The 24,516-nt window shown below is 43.3% G+C and overlaps 1 protein-coding gene and 1 long non-coding RNA gene across 2 annotated transcripts in view; one reads left to right on the top strand and one right to left on the bottom strand.

Annotated features, from left to right (window-relative positions):
- Positions 1–9,892, top strand: part of ggps1 (geranylgeranyl diphosphate synthase 1) — a 32,347-nt gene extending 22,455 nt beyond the window's left edge. Inside the window, exon 4 of the mRNA XM_042066425.1 lies at positions 7,705–9,892. Within this exon, the coding sequence (XP_041922359.1) occupies positions 7,705–8,538 (834 nt within the window). The 3' untranslated portion in view covers positions 8,539–9,892. The remainder of the gene's footprint in view (positions 1–7,704) is intronic.
- LOC121685728 lies at positions 1,879–23,952 on the bottom strand. The gene is made up of 3 exons (XR_006023416.1): positions 23,937–23,952; positions 4,800–4,804; positions 1,879–1,950 (listed from the first exon to the last, which is right to left on the bottom strand). It is a non-coding gene; the product is annotated as an uncharacterized LOC121685728 (long non-coding RNA).
- Between the last annotated feature and the right edge of the window lie 564 nt (positions 23,953–24,516).

Here is a 24,516-nt window from a genome sequence, read left to right as displayed (position 1 = left end):
TCTGCCGTCAATCACCCCTCCCTCCATGCTGCGCGTGCCAGTCTGCCGCCGCTCCGCCTTTGTAGAGATAACGACCTCAGACATCGTTATTATGATACAATTACGCCGCAGAGGAGAGACACGGGAGGGTATGAGCAGGACGAGCCTCTGTAGGAACATTGGACAGCATCCAAAGAGGAGCTAAACAGTGCTGTGAACTAAACGTAGTGACAGAAATAACGTTTACCTCTGTGTGTGTGTGTGTGTGTGTGTGTGTGTGTGTGTGTGTGTGCTTACAACGGTACCCAATCCCCTGTGGTGCTGTTGTGACTCACCTGGATGAACAAGATGCTAGCGACACATAGATCACAGGGTCAGTGCACCATACACAATGTACACATGCAGATCTACACATCTACAGACTGGTTAAAATGTGCATCAGTACTTTGGATTAGCATCAGCTAAGTGACTAATGTGTATATAATACAGACCTTTCAGTCTCGGAGCTCTCTGAGCCATGAGACGGGTTCAGCTGTTAATGGTGCTATCAAAATCTAAAGCCAAATTGAATTGAACAGTGGCATAGCCCTAGAGTCTTTTACACAATCTGTCTACAAAGCGCCTTAAGACAATTTCAGTTGTTATGCAGTGTGGTGCTATGTAAATGAAGTTGCATTGAATTGAACCATGACATTACACAGCCATACAGTATGTCAGGGTCAGCAGGAAGGAAGGAAGGAGATGGAGCACGCGCGTGCAGTGCTCGTCTAGTCTACTGGCTCTCAGTTGGCTTTCTTAGTCCAGCTGAGCCACACACTCTCTTTGTGTCTTCAGGCCAGTGACCAGACACGTTTAAGGAGCGGTCACTCCACTAAGAGTGTGTGTGTATGTGTTTGTGTTGGTGCGTGTGGTGAGTGTGTGTGTGTGTGTGTGTGTGTCTGTGTGTGTGTGTGTGAGAGAGAGAGAGAGAGAGAGTTAGAGAGGGAATGTGTGCGTGTGTGCATTCACCTCAGACTCGCGCTTAAGATGCAGACACTAAGTGGGGAGACTTTACTTTGTTCTCCTGAGGGAATCATTTGTCCCACTTTTCCCATCCACGGCGCTGGAGAATCGTCTGAGGCCAAAGTCCACGCTGGAGAGAGACAAATGGGGAGAGAGAGGGAGAATGGGCAGAATACAGAGAGAAACAATGAGAGAGAGAGGGAGGATGGGCAGAATACAGAGAGAAACAATATCGTAGAGAGACAGTACAGGAAGGGAGAGAAGGGATTACAAGCGTACAGAAAGAGACATTTGCATACGGTGGCATCAGCTCACACTCATCATCATCATCATCATCATCATCCTCCCTCATCGTCATGTAAACGGGCATCCTCTATCAGAGTTTCCACTAGAAAAAAATGGTGCCGGTCAAAGTGACCGGCAGAGGTTTCGTTTTCCGGACATTTTGATGATATGCCGGTCAAATATCCTATTATCCCTTCTTGGTCAAATTGAGGAAAACTGGAGACAGGCTATGTAGCTTAAAGAATGACATAATCAGGCTGTATAGAATGCAACATGTTCATTAGCCTAACTTAAACATGCCTAACAAGATCTAGCCAGTATATTTTCATGGACAGCAAGAGTCCGCTTCGTTTGTTGTTTTAAAAAGGTTTGTTGCTGCTACCCACGTTATCTCCAGTGGTGACTGTTTAACTTACACAGATGCGCACACACAAGAATGAGCGCTCACACCACTACCCCCTAATCCGATGCCTCTTTATTTGATAACAATTGTTACGACCCCCTGTGCCCTCCTCAGGCCATCCCATGTCAGTGCACGGACCTGGGGAGGTTAATTGGTAATTGGGTGCACCTGTAACCAGGTGCTGCTATATTGGGGGCTGTCCTCTCTTTCCCATTAGGCACTTTTCTTCTTTCATGCAGGCACCTATTTTGACTTTCTCTTGCACTGGCACTTTCACTCTCCTTTATTCTAGATCTCTCTACTTCTCTCTTTTCTTTGTCTACTCATTTAGTCTCTCACATAATCTACTGACACGTACATTGCATCCACACACGCACGTCACTTCTCCCATTCATTTTCCCCTAGACATCTTGTATTTGGTAACGTTGCTTTGCGTTAATTTAATAAATTATTATTTGCTTTGAAGCTTGTTGTCCGTGTCACTCTTTATGGTTCGGTCTGGTAACGAGCTGGCCGTAACACAATAAATTAAGAAATGTTTCCTATTCTGGGAAATGTTTAGTTTCTTTTTCTTTCGGCCGCGGTTCAATGATACCGTTTAATTGTGCCAGAAATTATCCGCGGACCAGTAATCGCCTCGTCGAGGAGGCCCTAACCCTGCAGATCATAGACAGAGAACGCATAGGCCTACTGTATGCTTTGGGTAAAGAACACTTTGCATGTCCAGTGTACACGGAGAATGACAGTGTCTTGGAGCGGCCGCACCCCCCGCAACTCCACTTCCAATATCACTGATTACAGATACCGACACTTCTACTTTTTATCTGGTGGTGGTGGAGTTGACCGGACATCTGAGGCTTCAGACGTTACCAATTTATCATGATCCATCGCGTCTGGCCTCTGAAAAAACTTTCAAGGCTAGTCTGCCTGGGCCTGGCCATGTTTGAACCGCCTCACTCATTTGTTCGTTGTTTAACATGGACGTTTTAAGCCGCGTGCGCTTCCTATTTGAAATGCAGCATAGGCTATGCGTGTTGTTTAATAGCTTACTTTTCAAACGGTAGAGCCTGTTCATTTAAAAACATAGCCAGAGGACGTATAATATAGGCTTACATATTAAGGCTTATTCTCAAATTCAGATTGCGTTAGGGGACGGGATTATTAGCCAATTTCAATCGGACAATTTGACCGGAGAGATCTAATTTTGTCGGACATTTCATTTTTTATCCGGCCAATGTCCAGTAATTACCGGACAACGGAAACCCTGTCCTCTATGCTGGGGGCTCCCTGGCCTCCTCTCCCTCATTAGCTTCCAGGAGGGCCAGCATTAGCTCCAGCCAGTGACTGAGTGCAGGTGAGTGGATTTGTCAGAGTAAACAGACACCAGCAATGCCCCCCTCCCCTTCCCCCTCCCCCTGAGGATCGCTGTGTGAGTGCAGCTGCAGACACCAATCCCCACATGGCTTCATCATCACGCCCAGAGGACAGCCTGGCTAGTGCTGGCGTTAGCGCTCGGCGCTCTCCCTCCACTCTCTGCTCAGCCCTACTTTATGTGCGGAGTCATTTCTCTCGGCTCTCTCCACGACCTCTCCATGCATCCCTCCAGGCGCCTGCTGTCCACACGGTTTGCTGATGTGCCTCTTAATGCCACGGCTCTCAGAATCGACTTTACTCCAGCAACCATTACGATACTCCAGCAACCATTACGATGCCTCCCAATTTATGATCCAAAGTGCCATAACTAATCATCTCTCTCTCTCTCTCTCTCTCTCTCTCTCTCTCTCTCTCTCTCTCTCTCTCTCTCTCTCTCGCTCTTAGAATTTGACCATGATGTCATTGATACTCCAACTTAGCCATAAGTAGTATTGCTTTTTTTTTCTCGTATCGTCATGGTCCTTTAGAAAACGATTTTATGTTAAATGGAAATGGCCCCCTCGGCCTTGTTTGTGGAGTGTATAGTGTATTCTCAAGTGAGGCCGCCATATAGACACGCTGCCTGCTAGATGCTCCTGCTGACTAGCTAATTGTGTGTGTGTGTGTGTGTTGAGAGAGCAGGGCGAGTGAGCACAAAGGCAGCTTCAGTTTGCTGGGCGTGAGGCCAAGGCCTGAAAGTTCAGGCGTTTATCCTCCAAACACAACCTTTCCTCCGGCACAGTCCCACCCCTCCGCCAGCCTGGCACACACACACACACACACACACACACACACACACACACACAGAGCCTGACTCATCCTCAGTGAGTGAGTCTCTCCTTCACCACACCTCACTACTTGAGTGAGTGTGTGTGTGTGTGTGTGTGTGTGTGTGTTTCCCCAGGACTTACCTCCACAGCCCAGCTGATGAGCTGTTTATCTGTCTCCATCAAGGAAAACCACACTCACACACTCGGCTGCTGAAAGCGTTTGAATGGCCAAGTGTGTGTGTGTGTACGCATGTGTGTGTGCATGTGAAAGAGAAGGAGAGAGAGAGAGAGTGTGTGTGTGTGTTTGTCTCTAGGCCAGGGGTGGGCAAACTGTGGCCGGGGGGGGGGGGGGGGGGGTGGATGGGTGGGTGTTGTGCGGCCCGCCGGGCAATTTTCAAAACCCAATGTGGCCCTTGAGCCAAAAAGTTTGCGGGCGAGAGAGTCTTCATTTGCCCTGTAACAAGTCATTTAACCATAATACCGACTTTTGAAGATGAGTAATTAACACGAAAACGTTGCCTGGTGTCCCTTTAAAAGAGAGAAGTGTGTATTTTAAGAGGTTGTAGTTCCTGGGTCTGCCACATGCAGCCAGTGCCCAGTCACAGCACAGCCAATCCAGTGGGAAGCCAGCAGCCGTACAGCCGTAATTGGATTAAAATGGTCCTGACCTGATTGCTGAGATGAAGCATCATTCTCTCTCTCTCTCTCTGTGAGGGTTCTTTCTCTCACCCTCACAGACTCACACACACAACACACATCAACACACATCTTTCACCCTCATATACATACCACACATTTTTTCCCTCCCTCTGTCTGTAGTCGGACATGGAGCGGGCTTTTCAAGCTCAGTTTCCCTGCATTCTCCTCTCTCTCTCTCTCACTCACTCACTCACTCACTCACTCACTCACTCACTCACTCACTCACACACACACACACACACACACACTCTCTCTCACCCCCCCCCCCCCTCCCTCTCCTCTGTTGTGTTGGCCGCCCCTGCTGATAATCCAGTTATTGAGTCAGCTGCTGCTACAGCCTGCACTCACTGCCTGACATTTGGACTGCTGACCTTGTTTGCTGTGAAGAAACTCTAACCCCAAACACAGGGGCTGCCCCTGTGTGTGTGTGTGTGTGTGATTGTGTATGTCAAATGAGGGCATGCTAAACTTGCTGTCACAGCAGAGCTTCCACAACCCCACCAGCCGCCCCCCACCTCCACCACCTCCTGATCAGCTGTTTTGCTAATCTCAGACATGAAGAAGGCCGGGGGAAGGAGGGGCGCAAGGTGAATGAGCCTTGAGCTACCACTACCAGTGTCACACCTGATTACTCTTAAGAAGTGACTACATTTCCCAGCATGCCCCCCCCTCCCTCTTCCTCCCAGTCATTCCCCACCATATGCTACCGTTCAGAGGGATGAGTCTGTTCAGCACCCTGGGTGGACACACGTTTGCCTGTGCTGTGTCTCCTGCACTAACAGCAGCAGCAGCAGACGACAGTGCATGTCAGGCCACGTCTACACACACACACACACACACACACACACACACACACACACACACACAGAGTTGGCAGCAGACAGATAGAGCATGCCAGGCCACGTCCACACACACACACACACGCACACACACACACACACACACATTTGGCAGCAGACAGATCTCACTCTCCACACACAACACCACTGTTAATATAAAACTACCAGCTAAGACAAAGAGACTACATTTCCCAGCATACCCTTTTTTCCCTCTCCCCACCATATGCTACCATTCAGAGGGATGATGAATCTGTTGAGCAACAGTAGCAACAACATGTTTGTTTGCAGTAGCAGAAGCAGCCCACGTCCAAACACACACACACACACAGAGGTACAGTAGCAGCAGACCGATAGATAGCATGTGCATGATAGACACCCCCCCCCCCCCACACACACACACACACACCAGTGTATGATTCATCATGCATGGATGTTAGCGGTTGGCAGTTTGAAGCCTGCATCATTCCCCCAGATCTCACACTGGTCCAGTCAAACAGTGTAACCACCTTACAGTGGCAGGACCGGGGGGAGTTCTTACCTGCATGCAGAGTTTGGATTAAACTATTCTGACCCCTCTGAGAGAGAATGACGGGGTTAATCATTGGTAATTTAACTTTTGTTAGATGGGTTAGTCCTCAGAAGCAGGGTTGCTTGAAAGAATCTCAAAAATCTTGGAAGAGATCTGAAAGGTGGCTGTTTTAGTCAGAGTACCGCACATGCTTTTGACGAGTTGTGTTGGAGGTGACTCGTATTCAAATAAATGGTCTATTCCTCAGAAGTGCGGTTGCTTGAAAGAATCTGAAAAATCTGAAGAAATCTGAGAGGCGGCTGTTTCAGTCTGACTACCACATGTGACCTGATGGCTGTGTTTACTTGGCTTTTGCAATGAATGGTGGTGGTGAAGGCGCCCTCTTCTGTCCACCTCCTGTTACTGCAAGGCTGAAGCCACGTGCAGTGGGACTTCTATGCTGAAGCGTTATGGCCCCTTGCCTGCTTGTACTGAACAGGAAATGCCTGGGACTCTGCAGGGCAGGGTTTGACACAAAACAACACACACACATTCAGCAACATGGCACTCCCTCTCTTGCATGGCGTGCCATTCCACAGTATGCACAATAACAGCAACACTGCAAATACAGCACTGCCCTCTACTGGCGATGTAATGAATCACACCAACACCTTACTATATGCATACACAGCTGTTTGTGAGTTTAGAGTTGTGTGGGAGGGATTACCCGTCTTTGATCCTGATCACCAGTGACTATATCCATAACTAAATCTGTCATCGGATTCTAGTTGGACTTGTGGATGTGTGAGTGCTTGGATGGAACTAACTACATAGATAAAGTAGTAATCAGTGTTTTCCTACTTTTAATGTTAGACTATGTTCAGCTGGTTTTATAAGTAGTGTATAATGTTACAGATGTTAATTCAACAAAATGATTTTGATAACCAAACATGATTGTAATGTTGGTGTTTGGTTACTGGTCATTAATGAAATACTCTGTATATACCATAGCATATGAAAGGTCTGGGATCTGATGCTGCCAGCCTAGATCATCTGGAGCATTTCTACAGTACAGCTAGCCTGGCCTCCGCCTGCCTACGTACTTCCACTCGATTTCTTTTCCCTACAGTACTCTGTCTGGAATAGCTCTCGTTCACTTCATTACTTTGGCAAGTTGTGTCCGAACCAACCAGTGAACAGAGGGAGAGCGATCCTGAGAGCGATTACGTTTAAGTTGCAAGCCTATCGTCATTACCAAACGTCATTACCAAACGTTAGTGATTGAACTCCAATGATTTCAAACTTCAGAAAAGCGTCCACCAACCAGGGAATAAACGTTTGCCAATCGATCCTAGGCCAGACTCACTGCGAAGTCAGGTATCCAGGCTACAGTACAGCTGCACTGCCTATGTTTGGCCTCTGTGCGCAATCATTTTCAATTAACTTCATGCTAGAAATATTAAATGTAGTGATTCCTCGTTGGAATGATTAAGCTAGTGTTCTAGTTTTGGGTATTTCAGAAAGCGTTTTAAGACTCCTCTATTTACTTTGTATCTAATTAATAAATTCGCCCTACAGTCATTACAATGATATGAATTTGTTATTATTCTGTTACCTTTATTCAGTAGATTAGTAGTATTGTATAGAATGTAAGCCATTTGTTTTTACTTTAATTTTTAAAGTAAGAATTTTAATGATAATGTAATGCTTTTTTGTTATTGTTATAAATCGCTTTGGACCATACCATACTTTTGTTTGTGTATGTTTCATTTTCTTAGTTTCTAATAAATGCGTTATTCCTCTCAGGTGATTATTGAGGTGACTGAGATGCTGCACAACGCCAGCCTGCTGATCGATGACATCGAGGACAGCTCCAAACTGCGGCGCGGTTTCCCCGTGGCCCACAGCATCTACGGCATCCCGTCGGTCATCAACTCGGCCAACTACGTCTACTTCCTGGGCCTGGAGAAGGTCCTGACGCTGGAGCACCCGGAGGCCGTGCGCGTCTTCACCCGCCAGCTGCTTGAGCTCCACCGCGGCCAGGGACTGGACATCCACTGGCGCGACACCTACACCTGCCCGACAGAGGCCGAGTACCGTGGCATGGTCCTCCAAAAGACGGGCGGCCTCTTCGGTCTGGCCGTGGGCCTCATGCAGCTCTTCTCCGAGTGGCGGCACGATCTCAAGCCCCTGCTGGACACGCTGGGGCTCTACTTCCAGATCCGCGACGACTACGCCAACCTGGCGTCGGCCGAGTACAGCGAGAACAAGAGCTTCTGCGAGGACCTGACGGAGGGCAAGTTCTCCTTCCCCACCATCCACGCCATCTGGACGTGCCCCGAGAGCCGGCAGGTGCAGAACATCCTGCGCCAGCGCACGGAGAACGTGGACATCAAGCGCTACTGCGTCGACCACCTGGAGAAGGTGGGCTCCTTCGCCTACACCCGGCAGACCCTGCGCGACCTAGAGGCCGAGGCCTACCGCCTCATACGCGACCTGGGGGGCAACCCCGAGCTGGAGGCCCTGGTGGTGCACCTCAGTCGCCTTTACAAGGAGCCCGAACCCTCGTGCAGTAGCAGCAGCAACAGCAACAACAATAGCAACGGCGGCAGCAGCAGTAGCAGCAAGACGCAGTACTGACTGCAATGGGCTACTGACCTGCAACATCACAGACATGTACTCTTGGTTGATGGTTGATCAGCAACAGCAGCAACAAGACTCAGCTCTGACTGTAATGGACCTGTGACGTTGCAGACGTGTACTAATCAAGCTTTACTGTAACTTCTTTGTTTGAGGTCCGTGAACGTAGGAACACAATTTTCAGTGGCATAGTAGATATGTCCTCCCTGCAGTTGTTTAGTGCTTTATATATTCACACAAAAGTTGTCTGTGTACATCGACTTACTGTTAAATGCTACACTTTGTTCACACCACTGTTATGTTGCCACAAGAACAGAAGTAGGAATGTCTATTACATCAATTGATCATCAGCAAAGGAGTTCCTGTAAAGCAGTTAAGGTCCTTACAGAAAATCTCCTTTTTCAGTATTGGCAGATATCATGCTGTTTTGTTGGGGGATAGTGCCCTGCTGTTTTGGCAGAAAAGTTAAGTAAAGGATATTTTTCATAAGAGTGCAGAGTGTCTGAGTATAGAATTGGCACCGAACTGTACTTAAACTCCCCTTCCATTTTGTAAGAGCTGTTCAGAAGGTTTCTCAAAGTTAGGAGTGTTTTCTCCTGCTTTCTCTTTTTTTCTTCCTATTTCTTTTTTCTTTTTCTAATGACCATTCTGTGCCATGACTAATCGCCAGAGAGTGCCCGCCGACTGACATCCCTGCAGGGGGAGGGGGGGGGTCCCCTGAGGGTCCCCTGAGGGTCTCAGCGCCGACAAACCGATACTTGAACAGCCGCACTCCCCGGGCTGTCCCCTGCACACAGAGAATCAACGCCGGAGGATAATCAACAGTGACTGAAGCACTGCTAAGCCTTACATACGTTAGTTAACGTGTCTGTCTGGGTTTCTGAGGTAGGATAGCCCCACTCCGCTCTGCTCTGCTGGGGGGGATGGACGTTGACGTCAGCGTCAGTGCGAGAGTACAGTAATGGAACTCTTAATAATTACTGTAGACGCTGTTGCCTCCGTGGTGGAAATGTTCACTGACAGGACGGGGACGTCGAGCCTGCTCTACTGAGACAGAAAACTGACCTCAATATGTCGAGTTTGACACGGAAATGTTTCAAATGTGAACTTGCAGTGTGTATTATTTCTTCAGGGACTCTTCTGTCCAGTTGTGTATTTGTATCTTTTGCTACCTGACTGTCTCACCTCATATGTAAAAAAACGATCTTTACATGTACTGTTACATTATTACAGTGGCGTCTCCTAACATCAGTAAGAAGGGATACAGAGTGTTCCTGCATGTGCTGTCTTGGAGAACTAAATGGCTATAAAATTAGGTTCTCAATAAACACTCCACAGAACCATCTGAAATGAACACTTCTGTTGTACAGTCTCCAGTCATTTCACGTAATCTGGTGAACTCACCCACTTCATTAAAGCACATCCAGCCCCACTCCATCAAAAGAGGGCAAAAGATGCAAGAAATCACTTTATTTTGGAGACATTGTGATGCGAAGTACACTCTGTTTTGGCCTAATATTCTCTGCCAGCTCTTCTAGACTTCATGCAATATTCAACACCACCACCATCTTTTGCATGCAGCAGTAGCCCTTTCCAGGTTGTCGGTTGTAGGCATTCCGTCCTTTCTAGTTCCTTCCTGTCCTGATGGCTTTCAGAGATGCCCCCTGCTGCCTGAGTGACTATCTGCAGGAGGCCACTCTTAACCACACATATCTGTTTCGCCAGTGGAACATGCAACAAAGTGTTTTCTACCAAGCAGAAAGACTATATTATAAACGATGGTAAAGCAACCAGTGGCATTGGCTACTAGTCTGGGTGAACCCAGATGAAGCTGTTTGTAAATGCAGAGAAAATTCAAATTTGCTTTGCTTCAGGTTTGTCTGGGTTCACCCAGGCTAATTGGCTACCCATAGTAGAGCTGTTTTTTTGTTTGTTTGATTTGTTTTTTTAATCATGTGGGAATCTGACCAATTTACAGATCAATTTACACTTAATTTGTTTTGTTCTTGGGGTAAGACTAAACACTGCAGAAATGATGTAATGTTAGCTAATATAATACCTCAATAATAACCTCTTTATAATACATCTGGATGAGAAAACAAGGCAGCTGTGAGAATCTTAATATGATTCAGTTCAGAAACACTGCAAGGTAGAGTTTAATTGCAAAGCAAGCTGACTCAGTATTAGGACTACACTTTAAACGGATCCAAAATCCACAAGCATGAGCAGAAGAATTCTGATCAGATTCTGATTTCGGCTATCGGATTGGATCAAATCTTGAAAATGGGTTGTTCAAAGGCAAACAAGGATCCTGAAATCGGATTGGTTCACATAATCTAATCTTGGTTTTGATCTGGATAAAACTTTCACTTTGTTTTGTTTAAAACTTGAGTTGGATTGGGATACATTTGATCCAAAAAGTTAGGATTACCCTGGTCCCAACAGAAGGGTGGATTTCAGGCACAAAATGTTACAGTAATAGGAGACGAAGTATGACTTTGTATTTATTTATTTATTTGTCATAAGATGAAGGGTCTGATAATGGAAGGGACTGTTTGTATTGTTTTATTGTGGTGTTTTCTGTCTCTTTAGATAACACAATCACAAAGTAGGCTACATCAGGCCACCTATTCTAACTGTTGTTCCTTACATAGCCACTAGGGTAGATTGTGATGTAGTTCCATTTATAAACAATCCAACAATTTCGTAATCCTGAAAAGGTTTGATTAGGTTGATCCTCAATTGCTTTGAAAAACATTAAAGAAACATGGATTACCTGATCCTGAACATGGGATTTCCAAATCTGGATCATTTTGACCCAGATTAAATTTTTTGAACAACTGGGCCCTGGACATGATGTAATAGGGACCCTTCTTCAAAACATTATGAATTTGTAAAAAAATCAGTTGATTTTCAATTTCTAAATGATTAAAATATGTCAAATCATTGGGAATGCCTTAAACATGTGTCATACTGCTAGAGTATACTACATTCAGTTTACGCTAGTCTGGAAACTTTTTTCCTTTCAATGTCCATAAAGGGAGGACTAACTTTTGTGATAGTCATATGGAGCAATATCCTGCCAAAGCCTTGAAAACTTAAATGCTAATTAGTGTTTTACAATAAACACTACATGATGCAATTGAACATACTGGTGTGGTTTACTGACTGTATTAGACTGCTGTCTGCAGTGCTTTGGAAGAGTTAATGTGATGTATGTATGTTTACATTGTTGTGCTAATCATGTTAAGATCTGGAAATGGCTCATGGCTAATGGCTAATGAGGATGTGAGTGTGGTTATGTTGACGCACACTGCAAGGTAGGAGCACAGCTTGTGTGTGATCCTCAAAGAGTGCTCCCTCTCTCTCTCTGTGGAGTTGCCAATTATGTGGGACACGCGCAAACTCACCGCTTTGAGTTCAATCATTAGCGCACGCAGCCAACCTCATCTTATTAGCTTAGGCCTACCACGGGTGCCCCCCCACACACACACCTTTTTCAAATGTTACACAAAAGCCATCACCCCTGTGCTGCTTCTGTAAAGCCTGCGCAGAGCTCACATCAAATAATGATCATGTTGCCATGGGAACAACATCACTGTACCAGCATAGGAGCTCGGCACTGAAAGTGGCGTGTCACTTTTTTGCTTTGGAGTGAGTTGCACTCCACTGAAATCAAGAGCAGTGTATTATTTCACCATGGTGCTTTTTAAACGTGCAAGCATCGGTATTTCAGTTATGTCCTTAGGCTATAAGGTTCCGTAACCAAGGCCTACATCATATTTCTCCATGATTGCTAATAGGCCTATACTTTAAAACAATTAGCCGCAAATTACATTTTTAATTGTGAATATACTGACTGTACCATTGTTGTCAGTGAAGTCTGTATTTCAATTTGACATGTTTCCTTAATCTCTGATGACATATCATGGTCATTTTATGATTTGTCACAACAAATGTCTTATATAGGCTATAGCTTCTTTAATCTGAAGCCAGTAAGATTTCCCTGTAACTCTGTTTATTCAATGAATCGTTCTCCCATTTATTTCATTTGTTTACATTTTTAATATAACCACATTATATATTTACATATAACCAAATAGGCTATATTATATTCACATATAACCAAATAACTGAAATTAATCAAATAGAGCATGCAAACCGGGCCATACATGTTCCCTCAGAATTTAACCTTTATTGCAGCATTTTTATGTATGATGACAAAACACATTCTGCTCCACTGATCTCTAAAGAATTCTTTAGAGATCAGTGTTCTACTCCCTTCTGTATAACAGTTACTGGAACGGCAAGCTTTAAAGTGATTGTAAATGAAGTCACTGACACAGGTGAGTGTAGGATGCTGTAGCTTACACAGCACCCCCACCCTGCGAACACATATCATTGTTCCCTATAGGCTTTCTTAGCCTGTGTGCTGTCCACATTCTTTACCTACTGCCAAGGCATCGATTCAAACAACAGAAGGAACGGAAAGCTCTTTCATTGATTTCATCTACCATTCATACCATTCTTGTGCCATTTGTTTTTACAAGAATCCAAGAAATACAAGGACGGAGAAAATATGAAACATCAGTGACCACCAGTGTGTTTCATACGAACGTGTATTTAAACAAGTAACCTAGAAGTTAGAGGTACAAGTTCACTCTTCAAGTAGCATATTTATTCAGCGTACCCTCATTTTCACTCTTGTCCAGGTGTTAATAGTTAATAAGGAAAATCACACTTGCATCACAGCATCAATAATTCACCGTATTAGAGGGTAGCTTCTTCCAAAAAGTGAGACATTCAGAGCCCCTGTTTAAATAAGAGGGCTCTGTAATAAACAGCACAAAATGCCATTGCAACAAACAATCAGTTCTGCTGTCTGTGTTTAAAGTATTCACTTTATGGCTACAAATACAGTGGGGAAAATAAGTATTGAGCATGTCAACATTTTTTTCAGTAAGTATACTTCCAGTGAGGCTATTTGCATTACATTTTCTCCAGACATTAGTATTAACTTAGGTTATCCACACATATTAAAACATTCAAACATTAATGTCCATAAGTAGAGTTATGAGTAAAAAAGTGGAATGGCAAAGGGAAAAAGTATTGAACACGCTAAGAAAAAGCAATATTACACAAAGGCAAGGAATGGCAAGGAACGAGCTAGAATCTATACGTAGTTAGAGAGTAATTATCCCTCTTATCTGTGCAAATTAATATAAGCTGGGTTAGTACATATTGATGAGCTATAAAATGGTTTTTCGTTACCAAGGTGTCACACAAGAAACATTTCATGATGGGTAAAAGCAAAGAGCTCTCCCAAGACCTTTGCAACTTTATTGTTGCAAAACATATCAATAGAACTGGTTACGGATGCATTTCAAAACTTCAGAATCATCCAGTAAGCAGTATTGGACCCATTATCTGCAAGTGGAAGGAACATTACTGCATCATCAATCGGCCATGCACAGGATCTCCTCACAAGATTTCTGACCAGGAAGTCAGAAGGATAGTCAGAAGTGTAGCCTAAGAGCCAAGGACCACTCGGAGAATGCTCCAGAAAGGCTTGGAGGCAGTTCACTTGTTACAGAGATAATCATAGGTAATGCACTCCACCGCCATGGCCTCTATGCACGCTCATCCCGCATGACTCTATTACTGAAGAAAAACATGTTGAAGCTCGTTGAAAGTTTGCTACACTACATTTGGACAAGCCTATGAAATACTGAGAGAACGTATTCTGGTCAAAATATAACTTTTTGGATGTCATACTACACACCATATTTGGAGGAGAAATGGCACTGTGCATCACCCTAAAAATACCATACCAACAGTGAGGTTTGGAGGTGGAGGCATCACGGTGTGGGGCTGTTTTTCATCTCATGGTACTGGCAGACTTCATACAGTTGAAGGAATGATGAATGGAGCCATTTTTCTGGGAGAATCTTGCTATCCACCAGGACGATGAGGATGAGACATGGCTAGACCTTCCAGCAGGACAATGATCCAAAGCATTCATCAAAGGAAACTCTCAATTGGTTTCAGAGAAAGGAAATCAAGGCCCTGACTTAAATCCAATTGAACAGTTTTTGAAGTTATCTAAAGATCAGGATTTACAAGAGGGACCCCTGGAATCTTCACACCTGAATACTGCGACTGATTAGTTTCGTCATACAGGAAATGCCTTGAAGCTCTCATTACAAATAAAGGCTTTTCCACAAAGTATTTATAACATTTCAGTAGTTGTGTTCAATACTTTTTTCCTGTGGCATTTCACTTTTTTACTCATAACTCTAGTTATGGACATTAATGTTTGGATTTTTTTATATGTGCGGATTACCTAAGTTAATACTGATGTCTGGTGAAAGTGTCATGCAAATAGCCTCACTGGAAGTATACTTACTGAAAAAAATGTTGACGTGTTCAATACTTATTTTCCCCACTGTAGGTCAAGTGAAGCATCAAAAATCAATCAAAATGTCATCTCACAGTGAGCCCCTGTGTTCAAGTGAAAATCAGCCATTAGGTGGAGCAAGCTCACTGTTGTAGAATTGCAGTGAGGCTTTGTAAACATTGCATCTCTCTCGATGCAAGGTCAACGCCTCTGACAATATCTCACAGAACAGATTCAATGAAGCTGTGTTTGAGAGCAGGCTGCAGAATCTCTGAGTGAATGCCACAGCAGACTATAGTCACTGTCAGAGTGAGCCAAACAGATCAGGAGGTCTCAGGAGTTGTTTTAATTAATTTATTGCGCTGGAGTTTTAAAACGGCCTTGGTTTTCTGTATCATTGCACAAAATGTTGTGGATGTCAAACATCCACCCGTAACGCTTGTTAAGTCATTACAGTGATTTATCATAATTTCATCCATTGCACAGCAAACTGTCCTAAATTTTATATTGATACATAAACTTCTTAGATGTGAGTGAGCTGAGCTCTGATTCTTGTTCATTTCAGATTGCAACTCATGCTCAGGCATTGCCCTCCATTATAATCTATTGCACTTTGTGTCCAACTCAGTGAATTTCTCCTCATGGTCCTCTCGCTCTGCATTGCTTGGTCTGTGCATTCCCAAAGTTCAGACACAATTCTAGTATAAGTATATATACTCTTTTGATGCTGTGAGGGAAATTTGGTCTCTGCATTAATCCCAATCCATGAATTAGTGAAACACACTCAGCACACAGTGAGGTGAAGCACACACTAATCCCGGCCAGTGAGCTGCCTGCAACAACAGCGGCGCTCAGGGAGCAGTGAGGGGTTAGGTGCCTTGCTCAAGGGCACTTCAGCTGTGCCTACTGGTCAGGGTTCGAACTGGCAACCCTCCGGTTACAAGTCCGAAGCGCTAACCAGTAGGCCACGGCTTCCCCCAAATCCTTGCTTCATATATAGGAAACACACAAAGTAGAATGCCATCAATGCCATCAAATCAGCACATTGCAGGAGGCAGAGGTCAGGTGTTGATTGGCTGTTGAGCTAAAATATACCTCTCACCAGGATCAAGGACTGTCTGTAACTTTAAAATGTAGAAAATACGAAACTGCTGTCTCTATTATCCAAGTTTGCCTCTATCATATCATACCTTCATCAACCCCCTCAGAGATTATCTTACCTTTCCCCATGAGAGAAGCATCCCTTCACTCGAACATTTCATACTGTTTTCAACATCCCTTAACGGCATCAGGGAGTAAACACAACCTTTGATGTCAAGCAACTGCTGACACTAGGAAAAGTTTTATTCAGGGAAATTCTGGAATAAATACAATTAATTGGGCTCTGAGTATGCAATTTAATTTCATAACTGCTTATGGAAAACTAAATAAGCAAAATTTGGAGTTATTACAGAATGCGCCTGTCTGAAGGATATTTCTGCACTATTTACATAATTAAATATTGCTGTGTCTGGGCAGAGATGCTGCTAATGGACCAGCTACCCTAAATCTTGAGCTGTACACCTAATGCAATATTAAATCAGCGATAAACAAGGAAGCAAAATGCCATTTGCTTTATCAAGTCTGTAGAGCTTAAAATGGATTTTAAAGATAACATTGGAGCGAGATTCTTTTATTTATTATTTTATATTTTCACCGGAGATTTTCTTTTAATGCTGTTGTGAATGCGAACCGATAGCAGATCAAACTAAGCTCTGTTGTGATGAGATGATTGGACCAGTGCAGCTTGTTCCTGTAGCTTAACTGATGGGCCAGCCAGTAAAGCAAGGTGATAGCAGCTCTAAGATGATAGTTTCAACATCGTTCACTATTGTGGTGCTGCTACAGTGTTTCATTTGTGTTCTAATGTGTACTCCTGTGTGTAGTACAAGCTCAAGAGGACATAGAAAATGACATAGAAAATACATACCGGGTAAATAAATAAATAAATAATAGGCCTACAGTCAGGTCGAGATGTAATCCTCAAGTCTATGAGTGAAATATCTTTCATTTTTAAGATGATCTACTGGACATATCATGAGAGTAAATATGGGTTATTTATTAACTGTTGCCACTTATGTGTTCAGATGCTTCAACTGAGGAACTCCAGCTCTTTTTTAAATCTCAACTTTTCTTGAGTGCATTTTCTCCATGTTGTAGTGTTCCTCCACAGTCTGTACAGTCTGTTCTAACATGCATCCCTGTTCATGCATTACCCTCTCAACATTATTATTATTTTCTCTCCCTCATCTAATTCCCTTGAGTTGCTCTTGGAGACAGGTTATGCTCAAGGTCATTCTATTAAAGCTGCCTTTTTCTTGTTGCACACAGCTATTGTCTATATGCCTATCTTGGTCTCGTGGGCTTGACTCTCTAGGCACAGAAAAAGGCTTTGGGACCATGTTCATTGGTAATAGCACTTCATGAGAAATAGGTAAAAATTAAATTGATTGTTCTTGACGCCCTATCCTCTTACCCCACAAATCATTTATCAACCTGCCTCACGGACTTTATGTGCAGAATTTTTTTCTTATACACTTACAAATGCTGGTCATTTCCCCTGGCAATAGCTTTGATCTTCGCACAGATGTTTGAAGCTGAAGGAGATGCATTGACCATGTTTCTAGGTTTTGCTGCAAACATACTGACTAGAGTTCTATTGACTGATGAGAAGACAGTCAGTTGAAGTATTGAGTTTAAGAGGGAGTGCTGATGCCTTTCAAAATGCATTTGTTCATCTTAGGACAGTGCCTAGAGTATCAAGTACGAACATTAGTTATTTCTGAGTCAAGGGTTTTAAGAAAATGTGAATAAATGACCAGTGTTAGAAAATATTGACACCCTGATATTTCACACACTTGCAGGATGCTAGATTTACGCCCTAATTTGTCCACTGGGGGATTCATGTCTCAATAATTTGGTCTGCAAATTAAGACTGAGATGCATTTGCCATGACATGGACTGCCTCATCAACCAAACAGTATTTAAGTAGTGAAGTTGCTTGTGGCATGACTCCCAGTCCTTTGGAAATTTCGGCTGAAGATAAGATTCAGTTACTGCGATGTCAAGATCATGAAATCGAATGGAATGTCCAGATATACAATGTTAGAGAAGGAGATGGTCTGCACACTGTATATGAGCTCCAAGAAATACTTTATTTATTCTTAAAAGGCAACGTTTCAATCTCAACAGATCTTCATCAGGCAAATAAGAACTGGTAGGGAAGGCCTATATCACATGACCATATAGGCCTAATCAGACACCTGCCTTAAACAGGCAGGTTGCACCCATGGGTGGCAATCAGCACAGACATGCAAGGCACTAGGCCCAAATCTCTCATTACATTGAAAGCTGTGTGTTTCTTTTTAAACGAAACAACATTATGCAGAATGCATGTAATGGCAATGCATATAAAAACAGTGTATACACATGTACAGTTGGCTATGTCATAGGAAGACTAGTAACATGGTGGAAACATCACAAGAAAGGTTTAAGATCAAAATACATGTTTAGACCCTTTGGAGACATGGTATCTAAAGTATGTATATAGAAAGCTTCTTTTCTGAGGAGGAGATGGTCTATATCTCCCCCTCGTCTGGGAATAGAGACCTGTTCAATCCCAATATATCTAAGAGTGGATAGATTATGCTTCAATGCATTGAAATTAACTGCCACTGGATTTTTTTTCATCATTTAACCATGTGTTACTTCTGTGCTCCGCAATGCGTTTTTTTAAATCAGCGCTGTGTTTTTCCAATATATGCAAGTCCACACGGGCACTTGATCATATACAGGTGCTGGTCATATAATTAGAATATCATAAAAAAGTTGATTTATTTCAGTAATTCCATTCAAAAAGTGAAACTTGTATAATGTATACATTCCTCACATACTGATATATTTCAAGTGATTATTTCTTTTAATTTTGATGCAACTGACAACTAATGAAAACCCCAAATTCAGTATCTCAGAAAATATTGAAGACACCTGGTGCCACACTCTAATCAGCTAATTAACTCAAAACACCTGCAAAGGCCTTTAAATGATCTCTCAGTCTAGTTCTGTAGGTTACACAATCATGGGGAAGACACCTTGAACAAGGAGGGCAAGACACAAAAGGTCATTGAGGCCAGGGCCGGAGTGGGGCCACTTTTCAGCCCGGGAGTTTCAGGCCCAAGACCGGCCCACTTTTTTAGTGGCGGTGGAAATTGGATAAATAAAGCAAAATTTCAGCTCTTACTATCCTGTAGTTTTTATTATAGGCTAATATTCCACTATTCCACAAGGATAGGTTGATAAGTTAACAAAAACAGGAAGGAAGAAATAAAGCATTTGAAATGTATCCCACAATTCCACTAAGAGGCATATTGAACTACTGTATTGTTTACATGTTTTTTTCTGCATGGGTCAGCTATCATGTTGTTGTTTGGTGATTTGCTCCTTTACTACATCCACTTCTGAGCAAACAAGCCATATAGGTTGATCATGTAGCCTACTGCTGTCATAGCCTACTGTTCTTTCTTCCATAAAATAACTTTAATTCATATGGTTAACTCTATTATCCTTTCTACTTGTCCCTATAGTCGTAGTTAATTTCGGGCTCATCATTTTCAGCGGGGGACTGGCTGATCAGGCTACTTTTGTTTTTAGGCCTATAGGCTACTGCATACACAGATCAAGCTTGAGTTTTGTTATCAATATTTGCATAATATTTGCAAAGTCTATGAATAGCCAAATTGGATGATACCAAAATGCTAATATTTTAATTCATTTAATATGTTACTTGCGAATAGGTTGACAACGCTATAACGTCCATGTCAATTACGCCATTATAATCATGGCTATCTCTCTTTACCAGTTGCCACTTATGTCTGTCCTCTTCAATTGGAAGCATGGCACATTTGGCATTTCCCTCCAATACTTTTCGTCTTTTTTACCTGGCCTTTTCAGTCCCTCATGGCATCTTTCTACTATCCATCCTCCCTGACGCTTATCACTATACGGTAGAGCCGGTCCGGCTGAGAAAACTTTTTAGGAAAGACGGGCTATATGGACCCAACCAATTAACTCTTCTTGGGAGGGGAGAACAACCGATGCAGAGGCTGCGGTGTTAGGCATAGAATGCGAACGTGTGTAGCCAACTTTAGGAGAAGATAGATTAACGTGACAAAATGCCCATATTTTTCCCTCGACCGGCCCAAAAGTGAAGCGGCCCACCGGGAATTCTCCCGATTCTCCCGATTACCCACTCCGGGCCTGATTGAGGCTGGCTGTTCACAGAGCTCTGTGTACAAGCACATTAATAGAGAAGTGAAGGGAAGGAAAAGATGTGGTAGAAAAAAGTGTACAAGCAATAGGGATAACCGCACCCTGGAGAGGATTGTGAAACAAAGCCCATTCAAAAATGTGGGGGAGATTCACAAACAGTGGACTGCAGCTGGAGTCAGTGCTTCAAGAACCACCACGCACAGACGTATGAAGACATGGGTTTCAGCTGTCGCATTCTTTGTGTCAAGCCACTCTTGAACAAGAGACACAACTCACCTGGGCTAAAGACAAAAAGGACTGGACTGCTGCTGAATGATCCAAAGTTATGTTCTCTGATGAAAGTAAAGTTTGCATTTCCTTTGGAAATCAAGGTCCCAGAGTCTGGAGGAAGAGAGGAGAGGCACAGAATCCACGTTGCTTGAAGTGCAGTGTGAAGTTTCCACAGTCAGTGATGGTTTGGGGTGCCATGTCATCTGGTTGGTCCACTGTGTTTTCTGAGGTCCAGGGTCAACGCAGCTGTCAGCCGTCTAGTTTTAGAGCACTTTGTGCTTCCTGCTGCTGACCAACTTTATGGAGATGCAGATTTCATTTTTCATTCAGACTTGGCACCTGCACACAGTGCCAAAGCTACCAGTACCTGGTTTAAGGACCATGGTATCCCTGTTCTTAATTGGCCAGCAAACCTGCCTGACCTTAACCCCATAGAAAATCTTGTGAAGAGGAAGATGCGATACGCCAGACCCAACAATGCAGAAGAGCTGAAGGTCACTATCAGAGCCTGGGCTCTCACCTGAGCAGTGCCACAGACTGATCGACTCCATGCCATGCCGCATTGCTGCAGTAATTCAGGCAAGAGGAGCCCCAACTAAGTATTGAGTGCTGTACATGCTCATACTTTTCATGTTCATACTTTTTGTTGAGTAGTTGTAGAAGTGTGCACATCCCCACCGGTGAGGTGCAGGGCAAATGGAACTAGAACTCAAAATGAATGAAATGCCCGCACTCTGCTAAAACTCCCATATATTTATTGAGTGTTGCAACGTTTCGACCCGGCTGGGTCTTCCTCAGGCAAAGGAAAATATATATTTCCTTTGAAATATATATTAGTCTGTGTGTATTCATACTATTGGTCTGACTGGGTCTCTATTAAATCTATGGTATCAAAATTACCATCAGTTTAACCATCAGTTTAATAGAGACCCAGTCAGACCAATAGTATGAAAAATCAGGAACAGAGTTTATTACAGTGCATGAAAATGCACTGTTCCGTTAACCGAAGTCTTCTTATTACAGTGCATGAAAATGCACTGTACTGTTCTTCCTAGGCAACTTCTTCTTATTACAGTGCATGAAAATCATAATAGACATAACAGACATCATAATACGGCCATTAAGCAATTAGAATCCTATGGCAGGTGTTCAGGCCACCTGCAGCCTCAGGCTTTAAAGATGAACTGAACTGAAAGAATCAACATTGATAATGTGTTGATTATGACAATTAAAAATAAATGACACTAAAAAAAATAATTAAAAAAATCAATACGTAGCCTTTTTTAAGCAACACCAAAATTGCTTTTGTTAGTATTAGAACGCTGCCAGTTTCAATGACGTCACTGGCATGGTAGGACCTGAGAAGTTCTATAGGCAACAGCTGCAGCATATTCTGTATACACGAAAATTTGTAATTTTAATGGCATGGGTTACAAATTTGAGCCTGTGAGGGACAGGCCTGTAGTGTCTTGACTACCACTAGATGGGTTTCAGGCTCCAGCTCAACCTTCAGTAGGATCATTTGGGTGAAAATGACTGTGTGGGCGCTGCTGGAGCATGGACACTGGAATCTATCTGTTGCAAAGCAGTGGCGAAACGTAGGGGAAATGTTCAAAGAAGCCAAAGTGACGGGAAAAATATGTTTATTTATGTATGTGTTTATTTCGGGGTGTATACATTTTGTGCAATGTACAACATAGATACATTTTGTGCGGCACAACATAGGCTACTGTAGACCTAGCCTACAGGTCATGTAGAAAACTGGACGAGGGGCGCTTGAGACAGCAACACGCACGCTGTCTCTCTGTCTCCCTCCATCCCTCACACACACACACACATTGCCTACTGTACATCCTCCACACAACTGCATACTCACTCACCACCACTACATTAGGCCTATGCGAAGGCTACGGTGCATATACAAATAAGCTATATAACACGCATTGTCACGTCAATGTAGGCTAACGCAGTATGGACTACTGGCACTCGTAATCTATTAAACTAGCTGTCTATCAACAACTTTTAAACTATACATTCAACTTTTACACTATATACATTCAACTTTTAAACAGTCTACTTTTAAACTATCATTAAACTATCTATTAAACTAGCTGTCTATCAACAACTTTTAACTTGTCATCAACTATGTCAACACTTGTCATCAACTATGACTCCTACCCACTGTAGCTAGTTAGCATAGTTAACATGTTAACATAGTTAGCATTTTAGCAAAACTGCTAGAAAACATTAGCTAAGTTAGCTAAGTAGCATAGTTAGCATTTTTAGCAAAACTGCTAGAAAACATTAGCTAAGTTAACTAAGTAGCATGGTTAGCATAGTTAGCATGTTAACATTGTTAGCATTTTTTAGCAAAACTGCTAGAAAACATGAGCTAAGTTAGCTAAGTAACATGTAGTACCTAAGCACTAAGTACCTAAGCTAATCTTTTGTAAAGACTGAGCTTGTGATGTCATTAACCTGGCTGAGGTCATTCCAATGCAAACTACCATTAGATGTAACAAACAAAACGGCATAACAACTATATTGTATTATTTGACTTTTGAGATAGCATTGTTAGCTAGCCAGCTGGTTAAATCAAGTACTGAAGGATTGATCTGTGATTGATTCACATTGCCAGCATCATCATCACTACAGGCGAAGAGCAGAAAAGGTAACACTGATATCAGATGTGAAATGGAGATGACAGCGCTTTGACAGGATGAGCTACAGTAAGACGAGCTCCTGGGACAGACAGCAATCACAAAATGTCAAATGAAATCGTCCAATCACAGGTTTTAGAATTTTATTTGAGAAAATATCCAAAAAGTTACACAGCCCATGGCCCTGCTGCCCCAACCCCTTCCCACCGACCTTGAGCTTGCCACCGACTGAGCCACTGGTTATTGCCCAGGCCTTTGAGAGAGCACTGAATTGTCTGCGGTGTCGCCCTGCAAGGACTGATACCAGCAGCACTCAGGGAGCTGACCCTGAGTCTAGCAGTGTCAGGGAACCTGGGACCAGCCACTGACCAGCCACACTGAGGCTGGCCCTGCAGGTGGGCAACAGTTCACAAGGCATGCTTTTTTCAAATTTTTCAAATTTGCCGACTTACTGTTGCCTTTGAAACTTTGAAACCCACTCAACCAATCTTTGAATTCACAAGAGTACTTTATTCTTCGAGTCTTCAGATTCTCATGAAGAGAACGTATATCAGACATAACATCTGGACATGTTCATAATGGCCTTACTCTCAAGATTGATCATGTTTAAGGAGGATCACGTCCATATGAAAACATGCTATGGATCACTGTCCTGAACATATTGTGGTAGGTAGGACTATGCTGTTGGGAAAACTGAGTGTGATTGAAATAGAAGTTGAATTTGGAGCATTCCCATTTGGACCTTCGTTCTAATAATATCCCACCCTCTCTCTCAAATCTACAAGCCCCTGCAGGTTTCAATGCACACACACTGCACCCTCATGAATAAATGATTTCCTCTTTTTTTGGAGAGTGAGGCTGAGTGACATCGGGAACCTCCAAATGTGTTCTCTGAGCACCGAGGGTTCAGGAAAAAGAAATTTGACCGAGGCAGTGTTAATGTCATTCAGTCGAGGGGTGGCAGATTTATCATCCCTTGAGTGAGGGGGACCGTGTCGGCCGCCCTATTAGCTAGGAGGTGTTGAGCGACAGAGATAAGCCCGTCTTCGTCCTCCTGTCAGTCGCTCTGTTCGGCACAGACCTCCTGCAAACCCCACCACGGTATATATGTCAGGGTCTCGGACAGGCCACAGACCAAGACTCCAATATAAGGGAGCGTAGGTGGGTCATAATGAGAGTGCTGATTTGTGGAGGTGGACACCTAGGGCACTGGTTCATAACGAATTTATAAACTACCAGTGGAGTGTTACCACATTGAGACTGAATCACTGAATGTAATACACAACTTCAAAATGATAAGGAGCGTGCAATCCCATGTGCAGTGTGTCTGCACACTATATAAAT

This window comes from Alosa sapidissima, chromosome 16, assembly GCF_018492685.1.
Source record: "Alosa sapidissima isolate fAloSap1 chromosome 16, fAloSap1.pri, whole genome shotgun sequence".
NCBI classification, from domain to species: Eukaryota; Metazoa; Chordata; class Actinopteri; order Clupeiformes; family Clupeidae; genus Alosa; species Alosa sapidissima.
Note: the sequence above shows the minus strand (reverse complement) of the source record. Positions and strands in the feature narration are given on the sequence as shown.